Consider the following 15,542-nt stretch of genomic DNA (forward strand, 5'->3'; position numbering starts at 1 on the left):
AGTCACCAATCGGCAATGCCGAGGGTCTTTTAACAAGTTATTTTTAGAAGAAACAGCTTGTATTCAATAATGCTAGGAAGTTATTGCCTTAAGTCTGGCCTATATATAATTGAAATTCGGAGTAAGTGCCCAACGTCTATTCATTATTTGGCATGAACACAATACAGGTAGAGTGATGGAGTATGAAAACAATGATACTAGGATTCTTTGTCAGTGCACAGGCGGAAGGTATCGTCCACTGGACTACTACTATCACAGAAAGAGTCTTTCTGTGATAGTAGTAGTCCAGTGGACGATACCTTCGCTTGTGGTCAGTGTAGGTCATAGACTTCAAAAATCTGAACATATTGCAACGAAGATACAATTAACCCAGTGAAAAAAGTGAAGGACTTAAGAACACGACAGGAATGTTTTTAAAATGCATGGTACGATAACTAAGGTTGACAGAACCGGAACTGAAACGTCCAAAAGTAGAAGAAGATTCGGTGCACAGTGCACTCTAAGTCTGACTCGACCATTGCGTAAATCAGGTACACGTGCACCGAAGAGGAAACCTTAGAGTTACGTCCCCTATTATCAGGTGACCTCAGTTAGTTGTCACGCGACTAGCGAGGGGGAAGTAGTGTGGAAGTTGAGAGTTTCGCTTCGTTCTTCAGTTTCTGCCGACATGGGTTCTTCAGCTACGTTTCTTGTCGTTTTTGTGGTTTTATTTGTGGGAGTACAGTCATGTTCTTTGGTGTTCAAAGACTGTGGTAAGTTGAAAGTCAAGAGTAAATAGTTGTTGTTTTTACGAGACTAAAAAGTCATTCTTTGAAGAGGGCGTGCAACTCAAGTTTAGTGACTAATACATTTGTCAAGACAGACCGGATAAAGATCTGCCATAAAAGATTTACGAAGGCTAAATGGATGCATGGAAGCTGATTAGTGCTTTTGTGAACAAGAAACAATTATTGACAAGTGGCTCTATCCCATCTCCCCCCTTTCCCCGTCGCGATATAATAACCTTCGTGGTTGAAAACACGTTAAAACACCAAAGAAAGAAAGAAAGAAAGAAATACGTGATATACATGTATTGGCTTTTGAATAAGAGAATCTACTTTATTTTACAGGCTCGAAGACAGGAAAGGTTGACGCTGTCAACTTCAACGGGACGTGCAACGCTGAAAAGCAGGCGATACTCAAGAAAGGAACGTCGGTGCAGTTGCAAATTAGTTTGGATTCAAGTGAGTGTCTTTTAAGTTGCGTTGCTGAGTGTGTACTGTATGCAGACCAAGGTCTGGCCATGGATATCAAGATAGAAGAGTTTTGTTATTTAGAAGTTATATATAAATTCAGCTCTGCAAATAGACTACTGGTACTCTCCCTGAGGTGGACTTGTAAATTAAGCTGTCAGCGGAAATCCATTTTCGGAGTACTTTTTGATCCTGCTGAAGACCATCATATTGCTACTATCTATGCAGTTCCCTGATTTTCTGAGAACAGCGACTATCCTCCTGAGTCTCTGAGAGAATAAAATATTGTTCTGGAGAAAAAAATCCTTCAGGAAACTACCATTTATCGATAATCGAAGAACAATGTTTCAGTTTGTGTTTCGGTTAGAATCTCAGTGTTTTAGCTTCCAGAAGCCATGACATTGTCATGGAAAGGATGGTCCTCCCCCTGCCCTCAGGAGTGAGGCCATGCATTACACTCTGCAGGCTTCAATGTGTAATCACAATTTATTGTAATGGCTGTGAATGTTGTTGACAGATGACGATTCCAAACAGCTGACATCAGTTGTGCATGGCATCATTGCTGGCATTCCTGTGAAGTTCCCCCTGGGCGACCCCGATGCCTGCAAAAAAAGTAACATAGTCTGCCCTATCCAGAAAGGGAAAAAGTACACCTACTCCCCTGTCATTAAGGTCGAAACCAGTTACCCTTCGGTGAGAGTCTTGCTTGAATTAATATATATATATATATAATATAGATATGTGAGGCTTTGCCAAAACGTGCTGGGGGGGTGCTTGGACATTTGTGACAAACTAAACGTTTTCAGTTGATTTTTTTTGGTGTTTTAAGTGATACATTAGTCTTTGATGAACACATTTGTGCAATAAAAGAATGGTTTGTGCATTTGGGAAATGTGTACGGTTTGATATGCCATGATACGCCAATTTTGAGAAAAGCCACATGTGCAACAAAACTGACCACAGAAGCCATTAATATCATTTCATACAACTGGTGTTGATTTATTTCTAGTGAACAGACCCTGCAGAAGCATTATCAGTCTTTAAAAGTACATTTGGAGCCAAATCTTGAATGCAGTGTCACGTAATGTCGCAAGACGCTCAAACATCATAAAAGTCAAAACTGATACTTTCTGCTAAGTAACCACAAGAAGTATAAACCCTAAAATAAAATATGACACTTCAACAGAAACACTGACACATGTTAAAAATATCCCTAAAAGTTATTAAAGTTTGCTAAAACTAGTTAAACATGTTGTTGTAGGTGTCACGTGTTACAAAAAATGTTGCACATGAAAATATTCATAATATTTGAAATAACAACCAGAATGTTATACATACACTAAGTAACTTTTCATTTACAATCTAAAGATTAGGTTATTTCTGGAATATGAAAACAGAAACAATTGCAAAACATGTTAAAAGCAAGTCATAACAGCATTCTACGTGTCACGTGTTACACTGTCAGTGGACATGAAATTATTCAAAATGTTATAAATGACAACTATAATATTAAATAGACCTTTAGGATACATTCATATTTTGAAGATTAGGTAATTATGGAACATCAAAGCACCACAAAAAAAAGTAACATGTTCAAAACCTGTCACGTGTTACATGGAGTCGGTGGACATGAAATCAATCAAAATGTCAAAAATAACTACAATATTCAACAGACATTTAGAATACAGTTTTAACCTAATGACTAGGTACATCTGGAATAAGGTTCTCAATTAATTCGAAAAAATTTAATTAGTTGTACGTAAAATCCTAGCATAATCCCAATTATTTTTTTTATGTTGGGGGGGGGGGGGGGGGGGGGGGTGTTAAAACAATCTCATGAAAATATTCCTATCCCCTGCTAACCCAAATGCATTTTTTCAGCTTTGGCTACAATATTTACAAGGACATAAATGTCTCCTCCTAAATCGTTACACGGACATGAACGTATCCTCCTCAATCGTAACACGGACATTAACAAAAACAAAGGATCGTATTTTTCTTCCATCAAATTTGCCTCCAAAAGTAGCAAGCAGTTATTATAAGCTAATTCAATTCGTTGGGAGAAGAATTATGGGCAAATTATGCGTCAAACGTTACAAAGTGTCAAACGTTACACCTTACCCTGAACAGACAGTACAATATTTTCTCAACTTTACGGCTCGTCGTCTCCATGATTTTAATCGAATCGGTTACCGGAAACGCCATAGAAGCAAAACTAGTGGTTTCCACGCTTTTGTATCAAATACTCGCGAAACTTCTTTGTGAAAATTGCAAAAATAACAAAATGTGTCAAAAGTTACTTTCGGACATTAACTCCATTGATTCTTTTTAGCTGCTAGATACAATAACTTCGCAAATTCTGACTCAAATGCAACACACTGCTTTTATTTCCTCGAATACGAAACTATCGTTTTCATCCAAAATGGCGGCCATTCAAAGCACCAAGACTGGCGAAAATCGAATCTGTAAACAAGTTGGTCTGCGGACATGAGCCCTTCGAAAAAAAACGGGTATTTACTGGGTGAGTTTTTCGGTAAATTCTGGTTCTAATTACGATTGTTGCACATTCTACAAAGAGTTGCATGCTTAGACTGTATGAAATACGCTGATTAAAACCGATACAGTGATGCAGATCATGAAAAATCGAAAATTCCCCGAGGACACCAAAATGTCCAAAAATTTTCGGGGCCGTTTCCGGTGTATGTTTGAAACATTTAATTTTTTATTTAACATTCACAACAACAGGCTTCAAAACATTAAAAAAGCATTCATCAAACTCCCTTTTTCAAAGCACAATACATGTAAACATGTTGGGGTAATCCAGTTAATTACACTTGCTTTCCAAACACACATGGGTCCGAAATGGCACCTTTTGGCAAAGCCTCATGTATATATAGAATATGCATTGTTTATTCACATAAACAGATGTGAGCAGTTCTGTTACAAGTACGTTCCTTTTGCTTTAAAGTGAAAAAAAAAAAATTAGCATTGATACAGATGATTTTGTTGTCTCATCCAAAGATTTGTTTGGGGGGGGTGGGGGCTGGTACAAGATACATTGTAGGACATTTCACTGTAACTGTAAGGTATGTACATTTTTTGTAGGAACAATAGCAAAATACAAAGCAGTTAGAAATGCTATAATAGTTGTTTGAGGTAGTTTTTGTGTGGATACAGTATAACCTTCCCTTTTGGGTCCAAGGTCCAGTGTTTTATCCATGCAATATTCAGTCCTGGGAACCCATACGATTTCGCCATATTTTGTACGCACAATTGTTTCGAGTACGGTCAGTGGAGACAATAATATGACGAGAAATATTACCAGACTACCTTTTTTCACAAGCACATTCTGAAGCATCCTGAACTCAGGTCAAAATGAGTTCGGCTCATTCTCTCCCTGACAGGATGCCTTGAGTTTCCTTGTCTGGCAAGGAAACCGATTTTTTTTTTAACATATTTAGAGCTTTTTGTAATGTATTATTCAGTGTTGTTGCTAGGCCTCGGTCTTCGGTCTCCGACGCATTCCTTTCTGATTTGACGCATTGGACCTAGCCTTGTCCGGTCGATGGACCGATAGTTTTTACGTTTTGGTGGTCAACTGACCGATACATATTCGTACAAGGCGGACAAGGTCTGCAATGAATGGAATGGGAGTTGCAAAGTCGGAAAACAAACCCCGATCCAAATGCTCATGTTCGCTTATGAGTGAAAATGCACTCGGTGCCGAGTCCGTGTTTGTCGTCATTGACACTCAAGGGTGCGTTTACGGAAATACGCGATCCAGCCGGTGTACCTGTTAACCGAAAACGGCGCAAACAGCGGAAAGTTCATCAATATAATACTACGGCATGCATGGTAATGCGAAGATCAGGCAGGATCCCTACATTCGCACACCGGGCACTGTATTGGAAAGGGTAGGCCAGGAATGTCAGGCTCTTTCTCCTCGCAAAGTGTACTGCCAAAAATCAGCAAATAAGCGCCATACACTAATTTCTGTGAGAATCAGACAATAAAGTGTTATCATTGTTCAATGGCTTTGTCATTTTTGCGTAAAAAGATAGATTTAAAACTCGGGACTGTAAGTTATTTTGCATTGCATGTATCAAAGGTATGGCGGTACAATGTGGACCTATTGTTTTTTTAAAGCCAGGACATTTGGACCTATTGTTTTTATTTAGGGAGGTCCAAATGACCTATTGTCTTCTTAGGCTGGCAGCAACACTGATTATTGATATAAGCAGATTCGCGATTGTCGATAATGATTTTTCATGGTGTTTTGTAATTTTTAAATTATAAAGGAATTGATATGTAAGACAGTTTTAAGCGAGCTATTTTTCGCGGCTGTATTTACTGTGCAAACAACTCTAGATATGGCAAAAGTGTCACGTGATAATCAACCGTTTGGTTTCGGCGCTCACTGGAGCAGACGATTTTTTCTGTAACCAGTTGACAGTGATGAAACCATATATTACGGTCTCCTTCCGACAGCAGTCCCAACATTTCGACTTGTTTTGACCTTAGAACGAGGTCTTTATCATAACTGTGAAGAACAGAACGGAGATTACTGTCGAAGTCGGCCAATCTGCAATCGACATTTTCGTCTCGCGAACACTGATCTCAAATTTAGATCAGTGCTCGCGAAAAACATATGGGAGATAACTCTGTATTTTTGTTTTGATAGATTTGCGTAGGACTGTAGCGTCCGGTCAGAGAGACAACTGGCAATAGCCGTGGAGCGATGCTTATCAGAATGATTCTGAAGCTGATTCAGTTTTTTTACACATGATTACAGGTTTTGTCAGTAAACACTTTTGAAAGAAGCATTTGTTTAAAATGTTTTGGTAGCTTAAGTAACGGTGCGACGGACGCGTGTGAACCATATTTGAATCATGGATGTTCAAACGCCGTGGAGTACGCTCATTATTCTGAAGATACACCAAGTTTGCTTAAGAATACTCCAAAGTGCAAAACTGGGATTCCCAGGTCTGAATATTGTTCTTTCACAACTACATGAAACTAGATGAGACCAAAGGTCTGGTGACAAACAGGCGGGTTCTGCAATTCTTCATTAATAATGCTGTATTTCAACAAATGTTCATGCCAATGTTAAATTGACTTTGTTTGTCCCTTGTAACAGATCTCACTGGTGGTGAAATGGGAGGTGCAAGATGACAACAATGCTGACCTCTTCTGCATCACGATCCCTGTTATCATCCAAAATTGAACCAGCACTGACCTGCCTGTTATCACTGGATAATCATCACCATCAGTTAAAATGCACCACCATCAGGGGCAGTAAGAATAATGCAAAAAGAATCTCACTTTGGAGTAGAAAATGTTGTAAACTTACACAAATGAAACATTTTGCAATCACTGTTTTGTTATGGTAGAGTTTGTGAAGTGGAGAAATCTCTCAGACAATTTTAGATCTGTGGTTTGTTGAGATTATGTCTGATGAATATTTGAGCAAACTGCGTGATGCAGACAAGTTTTGAGACCAATGAATTGTTAACGCAATGCTTAATAAAGATTCCTTCTTGAGACATTCTCTCAAAGTATTAGGTTTAAATGTAGAGGTTTTATGTGTTTTTTTTGTTTCTTAGTGAAGTGATTCATGAATGGGTATCCGTTGTTAGTGTGCAACGGATAATACACAGATGTCTAATTTACTTCCCTATTCATACATTAACAACTCATTCATCTTATACCATGCAGTGTACAACAAGCATTCCAGATAATGTGTCAAAGAGTGGATGACTAAGTTACACACAAGCCCTGATTGTGTAAAGTTTGTTTATGTCACTTTTCGTGATAATGAAAAGTGAATTGAAACTGGCATAAAATGTTGGGTGGAGGTGTACCTTTCCTTGAAATTTCCCCCTGGATGCAAGCCAGGTGTAAAAGTTAGTAAAACTCTTCAGCTTGAGAATGAGCAAAATCATCTTCTAATTTGTTTGGGTTGACGTGTGATTTAGCATCTGTGTGACCCAATCCGTGGAAGACTTCACCAAGAGTCGCTGAGTAAGGTGTTTAACATGAAATTCTTGTCTGCTTCTTTATTAATACACTGTGTACTATGATGAGCAGCGACATGTCTGTATGATTTTTGGCTGTACGAAGCAGCATTGTATGTGCGAGGGCAATAGTTGATACCTGTGCATGCATGTGAAGTGAAGAAAACATGTAAATGAGCACTGATCAGTGTAATGGTTTGAAATGCTATGTTGCTTGCATCTTCCTGAACATGATTGATGTGTTTACCTGGCTGAGGTACTTCTGTGCATCTCTGGGTGTGAAAGTACTGTTTGATTTTTAGATTCCTTTTAGTACAAAATGTGAGGCACGAACATACATCTTGATGTGCTAGTTTTCTTGTATAACGCAGTGTGCGTATATGTATACATATGTATGTAGAATGTCTGATCATGTTCTCAGACATTTCTGTCAATCTCTTCAGCAGTTTACAAATCATTGTGTGATTCTGAATCTCCTGTTTTTATATCTCATATATTGAACAGAAGAAACCCCTTTTTCTTATCTTCAAGAACGTTTTGTATGCAATTGTTTTGCTTTATTACACCCACTCCAATCTTGAAAGAAAATTTGCAATCTCGTTTTGACTGAATCAATAAATGCATTGCTTCATGCCTTTAATGCAGTTAAAAAGATGCATGCTAGTCAATGACTAGATTTTGTTGTGTGATGTTTTCTGAATGTTTGTACTTGTTGAAATAATAAATTCTTTGGATTCTTAAAAAGTGTTAAAAAGTATGAGTGAAGCCCATGATTATCCATGTTTTAGGGCTTCCCTAAATTCCACAAGACAAGACATTGAGTGGATGCCTTTGCAAACACCTCTCCTTCAAACACACACTCCTGCCACACAAGTCTGTGATAGGTAATGAAACACAGCCGAAGCACTTGGAAGTTGAAGCAATCACTTTATTCTGTCAGTTTGAACCCAGACACACACCAAGCAATCAAAAATATCCACACAAGTTTGTCACACTCACTTTTGACAATTATGAGACACTGGGAAAATTTGTCAAACTGAACAGTAAGCCATAGCAACCAGCAAAGACATATGTTACTGTTATTCTTACGAATCGGTGTAGTACAACAGTAAAGTAGCTGGGTTGGTTATTTTTGTTTTTGCTTTCCATTCAACATCATCCGTCCAGTAAACATTAATTGTCAGTCACGTATTCTTGATTCTTGTCATCACTTTTCAGATTAGCATGAAAACGGGCATTCATATAATTCTTTGTGCAAAATTTAGACATTGCCAATCCGTAATAACATGTCCACAATCAAGTGACACATTTTGAAACAAGTGTGATTAATCTGTTCAGTCCATTGTTCAGTCGTTACCCTGCATTATTAACTGAATCCCTTAAAAGACAACAAATCTAAAATTGAATTCCAGCATTTTATAAGAGTGCATGAAAGTATAACTTAGGGACAACCTTATTTAGTACCGATTATGTCGCTTTCATACACAATTTTCAACAAAAGTACTTTGTCATTTAGTCAAGCTCAAAACTAGGCTTTTTGCTCTCCAAAATGTAACACTAAATTAACAAGAATCTTAGGTATGTATGAAGTGCACACAGAACTTTCTTCTATATTGTCCACTCCATTTCTTAGCATTGACTAAAAACTCACAGCCACACAGGCAGAAACAGCTCTCTGTTCTCATTTTATTTCTCAAGTTCACCCATTTACACTGCATCTTTATTTACTCATACTTACTCACCCCGATGAATAGCAAGTTCTATAAATGAGTATAGTCCCAGATGTTCAAACAAACAAAGACCATTCCCGGTATCCACAAATACGTTCACAATCAATCATACACATCAAAACATTTGCTTGTAATAGTACATACAGTCCATCGCATACAATCTCTGCACCAAATGCATACACACACAGTCACTTGTCAAAACATGCAAAAATCACTTTTCTTTTGAAGCCATGTGTCGCATTAGCTGACTTGTCAGTTTCTCAACTTTCCTGATGTCTTGAGCATGTTCCGTTCTGTACTGCAAACACTGAAAACAGAATAAGTTGAAATATAAAATTGGGAAAAGTGACGAACAAGTTAAAGGCACAGTAAGCCTCCTGTAAACCATCACAGATACTGTCAGGCTTTTACACACAGTACAAACACCCTTCCATTTGAACGCTCACCGAACGGGAACATCCTAGGTACCCTACGTAAAGAGTGAGCAATTTTCAAAGAATTAATTTTGCGGATTGTCTCCTCAAAATCGGACCGTGGTGCGTTTGGGCGCTAGACCTAACTTTTAAAATCTAAATAATAAATTGACAGCTTGTTACACAAACATTCTTAAATCATAAAAGAATTCTTTTTTCATCAAGACAAGATCAGTACAATTCGAAGTTTTGAAAGTTTGAAAAAAGAAAAGCCCGGAAGCAGGGTCACGCAAGGTCGTGGTTCTCGTAGCAGATGACGGTTTATGCCTATAGCCAGTTCCTCTGAACAGTCAAAAGCCATCACTAGAGTTCTTGTGAACCACAGCCGTTTGTTTCGTGCATAGTCAGAGGTACATAATAACGTGCTATTGCAGATAAGTTCACAGCGAATTACAAACTGACGACAACATTGTGAAAAAGGGAAACTGGATCACACGGGTTCACAATGGCTCAGGGGTAAGATAAACCACGCAAAAATAAATTCTTTGAAAATTGCTCGCTCTTTACGGAGGGCACCTAGGATGTTCTCAAGCGGTGAGTGTTTAAATGAAAGGGTGTTTGTACTGTGTGTAAAAGCCTAACAGCATCTGTGATGGTTTACGGGAGGCTTACTGTGCCTTTAAATGCATCAACTTCAGATTCTTCCAGCAAAACCTCCCGTAGGTCTTAATTTTGAATTCAGGAGAAATTGAGAAATACGATGCAATCACTTTAAAATCTGTTAGTGAAAATTCGATGTTAATGACAACTTTAATGAGCAAAATAATTAACAAAATTTTACGCTGCCGAGCAGAAATTCAATCCCATAGTCCGGACTTCATCGAAGATTGCTTGACCAAAATTTCAATCAATTTGATCGAAAAATGAGGGCGTGACAGTGCTGCCTCAACTTCACAAAAAGGCGGATATGATGTCATCAGACATTTATCGATAAAATGAAAAACCCTTTTGGTGATATCATACACAGGAACTCTCATGTGAAATTTCATGAAGATCTGTCCTGTACTTTTCTCTGAATCGGTCTACACACACACACACACACACACACACATACATACACCACCACCTTCGTCTCGATTCCCCATCTATGTTAAAACATTTAGCCAAGACTTGACTAAATCAGTAAATGCAAAAAGAGTAACTTTTTTTTTTAAATTCATGTTTTTTCTACAAAATAAAAATTGAGAAAAAAACACAAAACTGTAAAATATGCATTAAAATGATTCATTCACATCTGTCAAACTCACAACTTTGAAAACTACATCCTTTGATAAAGATATTAAATACCAATACATTGAATTCAGTAACGGAATATATTGTTGCGTCCTGGAAATTTGGCGTAACTCGATTCTTGGTGATTTTGAATTTGATGTTTTTGTGCTATAGACTAAGTAAATCATTCTCAATGAGAAAAATTCTCTAAAATACGATGGAAAATTAATGATTAAACATTGATCTATCTTTCTATCCCAGGGATGGCCAAATCGTCCGCCAGGGCTAAGTGAAAAATGCGCGGGGCTACAGTAGTAACAAGTTTCTGGCTGGCCAGTAAAAATGTTGGTCAAATGCAAAACAACTTTTGGTTGTCCTATCGAGTTTTTAAGTCATTGAAATACTTCACAATGCAGGAACTTCTGTTATCTGCAAAATAAACATGACAGTCATTCATACTATCACTGTGACATAATGTGTGTGTGTGGTATGTAACGGGCTAGTGACATTTCTGCAGGGTTGGCACTTTCTTGCCGTTACTCGCCCGGGTGGGGAGTTCTTTTTTTTCCATTTTTTTTCTTCAGGTCTGGCCAATCCTGTATTCATACCAGGGACAAATATAAACACTATTTCGATACTCATAATAAAAACAAGAGGCGAAGCCATCAAGGCTCACGTAAGAAATCGACAAACAGTAACACAAACTCAATAACTCCGTCACACACACACACACACACAGAAAGAGCATAGGTGAAACTGTGCAAGAAAGCGAGACACTAGATCTAGATCTGTCTGTCTGCATGTAGCCTACTTACAGGGACACGACTGCCAACTAGTCTCGGCCCGCTCAAAATAATAATGACTGAGACTTTCAGTACTTCCTTCGCGTGACGTCTAACCCTCTTACGTCATAATGTGACGTCAATGTAATGTGACGTCTTGAAATGTTTAGAGTTTCTACCACAGACATACACACGCACGCACGCACAGACAGACAAAGTTACGATCGCATAGGCTACACTTACGTGAGCCAATAATCAGTATTGACCTTCTGCTGAAATTGTGAAAAGCTGTCTTAATAATGAGTAACGCCAAAATTCCAGGACGACGTCGATATATGTAAACAAAATTAAAGAGAAAGGATCCTTACCACTTTGTTATCAGTAATCTTCATCACAAGCTTTCCATCACAGTGTCTGTACTTAACCACATAGCGGCACTGCAACAGAGAAATTATACCATGACATTTTAAATTATCGCCAGTATTTGACCACAGAAATTTAACAATGAAATTCAAAATCAAATTATCAACAGTGTAATACTGACATTGGCAAGATAATTATATTACCCATCATAAAAAAACTAGGCAATTGTGTTTGAGTGCAGATGTTTGTGATGAGGCCGTTTATTGTAAAACCAATTATATGACTGGAAAGGGCATAACCCCCTAGTACATGTACCATATTCAGCACATTGATAGGTAGTGTCAATACAGTGGAACCTACTACAGGCACCCCCCAATATCAAATTAACAAAAGCATGCTTTCTGTGTCAAATCAGCTAAAACAGAAAAAGTGTTGCATGTCATTGGAAAGGACAATCAAATTTGTTTTCTTCTTCTTCTTCTGCGTTCGTGGGCTGAAACTCCCACGTACACTCGTGTTTTTTTTTGCACAAGTGGAATTTTACCTGTATGACCGTTTTTTACCCTGCCATTTAGGCAGCCATACGCCGTTTTCGGAGGAAGCATGCTGGGTATTTTCGTGTTTCTATAACCCACCGAACTCTGACATGGATTACAGGATCTTTTTCGTGTGCACTTGGTCTTGTGCTTGCGTGTACACACGGGGGTGTTCGGACACCGAGGAGAGTCTGCACACAAAGTTGACTCTGAGAAATAATTCTCTCGCCGAACGTGGGGACGAACTCACGCTGACAGCGGCCAACTGGATACAAATCCAGCGCGCTACCAACTGAGCTACATCCCCACCCTAAATTTGTTTCCAAAACAATAAGTTTTGTTCATCTATCTTGACGGTTTTTGAAGCCATTTTAGCAGATTCCACAAAAAAATGGTACATTTCAGTAACTACTCAACGCATTGCCATCAAACTTCGTGCTAACACGTGTATAACTTACTATTATACACACATGTATGTATACATGTACTAGAAGTAACTCTGTTATGCCACAAGCCAGAACAAAAGTTTTCAAAAACCGTTCAACTTCATAAACCTCATCAAATGGCCAGAAATTTAAAGTTAAACGTACCCCCTGATTGTTATAAATCATTACATGACAATTCAGCATGGGATAAAAGTTAATACGGCCCAATGGATTCGAGATAGTCAGTAAGTAATTAATCAGTACAACTTCCACAGGAATGTCGTTAGGCGTCGGACATCGGACATAGACCGATAAAAAGGTTCAAATGTCCGATTCACGTAGCCGCATGGCGGTCAGATGTCCTATCGTTTTGAACTGAGCGCGGTCATTGTCCAATAAGAAATCCATTCCTTGGGACAGCGCGTTATTTGATAATTTTCCTTTCATGATAGAAATCTTCAAAAAGCGACCGAGCACTTTCGCGTACAGGTGCACTGAAGTTGTGCAGTGCAGATCTTGCGTTTTCCGAACCGTTTGCGGTTTGAGTCGTTTGCGTACACCCGTCTACAGCACACTAAAGTTAGGAGTACGGGAGACATTTCCAACTGACCAAGGCTCGCGTCTGCTTTAATTTGCTTTCGGTTGTAGATGAAGCGCACGGCAGTGAATTATGCCACCGAAAAAAACTAAAGCCTGCCAAAGAACAGCAAAAGCTGAACATGTTTGGCGTTTGAACGGCATCGTGTGCTACATTAGGGCCAAGAACAGGGGAAAACACTGCTAGCATCATTCTGGAAAAAAATTACAGTGCCAATGACAGTGTCGCCGCTGAAACCTCCACAATAACGGAAAGTAAAGTTTCGTCACTTGTAGATGGTGTCGTTACAGCAGGAAATTCACACAAACGCTGTTTAGTACTAGTTGGTTAGAATTTGACAGCAAAGAGACCATCTATATAGGCAAACTGTTTTGTCGAATCTGTCAATAAAAAGCCCCGCCAGGAAATCATGCAGATTGTTTGCCAATCAAAGTAAGAGTGCTGATGTTTTTGGTTGCTTTTTTGTAAATTTCTTTCTTTTTTGGGTGTGTCCTATTTGAAACAAAAGTAATAAAACAATATACGCACACAATGTTGGTGCATATACTGATATTTCTGTGTGCACATGATTTTGTGTTTTGCACAAAATTATAATGTCCTATTAACATTTCTGAAAGCAGTCAAATGTCCTATTGATGCCGAAGAGCTCAGGACATTTGTCCCATCGGTATGAATTTGTGGCAACATCCCTGCTTCCATCTCCAATCACAGATGCTATATCCTCAGCATCAGAAACAAGTCCAGCTTCTTCTATAACCTGGACAACCACATTCTTGAGAAAGTCAATAGCAACCCCTACTTAGGCGTCACCTTTACTGACGACCTCAGCTGGACCACACACATTAACAAAATCGTCAAAAAGGCAAATTCCACCCTCTGCCTACTTAGAAGAAACCTCCGTTCCTGCCCCCAAAGCTGTAGACGTACTGCCTATGTGTCCCTCATCCGCTCAACCCTGGAGTACAGCTGTCTCGTCTGGGATCCGTACAAACAAGGCGATATATAGACAGCCTGGAAAATGTACAGAGACGAGCAGCCAGATTTATTAGGCCAACAAAAAAAAAATTGTCTGTTTCTGGTCACCCGACCGACCCTAAATTTCGGCGCCGACCCTAAACTTTTTTTTTCCAAACTCAAAATTTTTTTATTTTTTTTTGGTGGTAAAGGACAGGATGAGAAAATGAACAACAAAAACGTGTGAAAACGAAAGTCCGCTGACGATTTGTAAATGTGTTGAGTGTCTTGTCTCTATGTATAGTGAATCCAGTCTCTTTGCGCGATTTTTAAAGTTAGTTTTATTGGTCTACATTTGGGGTAAAAAATAAAATAAAAAAAAAAAAAAAAAAATAAAATCCCTACCTACCGACCCTATTTCTTTTAGCCATGTTACCAGAAACAGACAATTTTTTTTTTTGGCCTTACCCAAAACTACAGGGACCGAAACCCAGGATGTGTCTCAGAGATGCTCAGCAGACTACAGCTTCCCCCACTCCAGGAACGCCGGAAACAACAGAGACTCACATTTCTTTTCAAAGTGGTCAGAGGGCTGGTCCCCGCAGTACCCCCTGAGAAATTTCTCCAGCAACAAAAATCAAAAAGACAAGTGAAACAACGAGTGAACAAAGACTTTACATCATCAGCCACAGTCACAAATATCACAAGATGAAGAAATAACAACCAGTGCTTTACTGTGTAGTGTAGACTACTAAAACACCAGTGTACAGATACTCTTTTTTTCACAAGAACAGTTATTGACTGGAACAACCTTGATGACAACACGATCCAGTCGTCAACGGTCAACGAATTCAGAGGAAAACTGCCAACCGCTGATTAAAACACCAAGTGCTCTCCCCAATTTTTCCGCCAACGATCATTCCCAAGTTTGGGATCTGTTGGCGTTATTTATCAAGATCAAGATCAAGATCAAGATGAAACCATATGGCACATCATGATTTTCCCTCACCCTCGTTGGATCATTCATGTAAAGCCTTTCTGCAGCTTTGGCAAATTCTTCCCAGGTACTGAAGTAAGTCATGACTTTTTGTGAAAAGTTTGAATTTAGAAGAAAAGGCTACGAAGATCAACAGAAGTTGCAACTCTTGCACACTCCTTTGGGAAGTCTCTTTTCTCGGGCCGCTTTTCTCCACGCTCTACTTCCGGTAGTGTATCGGAGCGAA

General features: G+C 38.9%; 2 protein-coding genes across 2 annotated transcripts; one reads left to right on the plus strand and one right to left on the minus strand.

Annotated features, from left to right (window-relative positions):
- Positions 1-581: 581 nt before the first annotated feature.
- Positions 582-7,990, plus strand: LOC138953545 (NPC intracellular cholesterol transporter 2 homolog a-like). Its single transcript, XM_070325387.1, has 4 exons — positions 582-752; positions 1,110-1,223; positions 1,750-1,925; positions 6,370-7,990. The coding sequence occupies exons 1-4, from the start codon at positions 668-670 to the stop codon at positions 6,454-6,456; spliced, it is 462 nt and encodes a 153-aa protein (XP_070181488.1). The 5' UTR covers positions 582-667; the 3' UTR covers positions 6,457-7,990.
- A 163-nt stretch (positions 7,991-8,153) lies between these two features.
- LOC138953546 (signal recognition particle 9 kDa protein-like) lies at positions 8,154-15,532 on the minus strand. The gene is made up of 3 exons (XM_070325388.1): positions 15,329-15,532; positions 11,812-11,880; positions 8,154-9,283 (listed from the first exon to the last, which is right to left on the minus strand). Exons 1-3 carry the CDS (start codon positions 15,398-15,400, stop codon positions 9,188-9,190), a joined length of 237 nt encoding a protein of 78 aa, XP_070181489.1. The 5' UTR covers positions 15,401-15,532; the 3' UTR covers positions 8,154-9,187.
- Positions 15,533-15,542: the final 10 nt, after the last annotated feature.

Source organism: Littorina saxatilis, linkage group LG17 (genome assembly GCF_037325665.1).
Source record: "Littorina saxatilis isolate snail1 linkage group LG17, US_GU_Lsax_2.0, whole genome shotgun sequence".
Lineage (NCBI taxonomy): Eukaryota > Metazoa > Mollusca > Gastropoda > Littorinimorpha > Littorinidae > Littorina > Littorina saxatilis.

Coding starts and splice junctions, on each gene's coding strand:
- LOC138953546 (XM_070325388.1), bottom strand. CDS start 15,400: ATGACTTACTTCAGTACCTGGGAAGAATTTGCCAAAGCTGCAGAAAGG. Junction 11,881..15,328: donor ACATGAATGATCCAACGAGG/GTGAGGGAAAAT, acceptor TCTCTGTTGCAG/TGCCGCTATGTGGTTAAGTA. Junction 9,284..11,811: donor AGATTACTGATAACAAAGTG/GTAAGGATCCTT, acceptor TTCTGTTTTCAG/TGTTTGCAGTACAGAACGGA.
- LOC138953545 (XM_070325387.1), top strand. CDS start 668: ATGGGTTCTTCAGCTACGTTTCTTGTCGTTTTTGTGGTTTTATTTGTG. Junction 1,224..1,749: donor GCAAATTAGTTTGGATTCAA/GTGAGTGTCTTT, acceptor TGTTGTTGACAG/ATGACGATTCCAAACAGCTG. Junction 1,926..6,369: donor TCGAAACCAGTTACCCTTCG/GTGAGAGTCTTG, acceptor CCCTTGTAACAG/ATCTCACTGGTGGTGAAATG.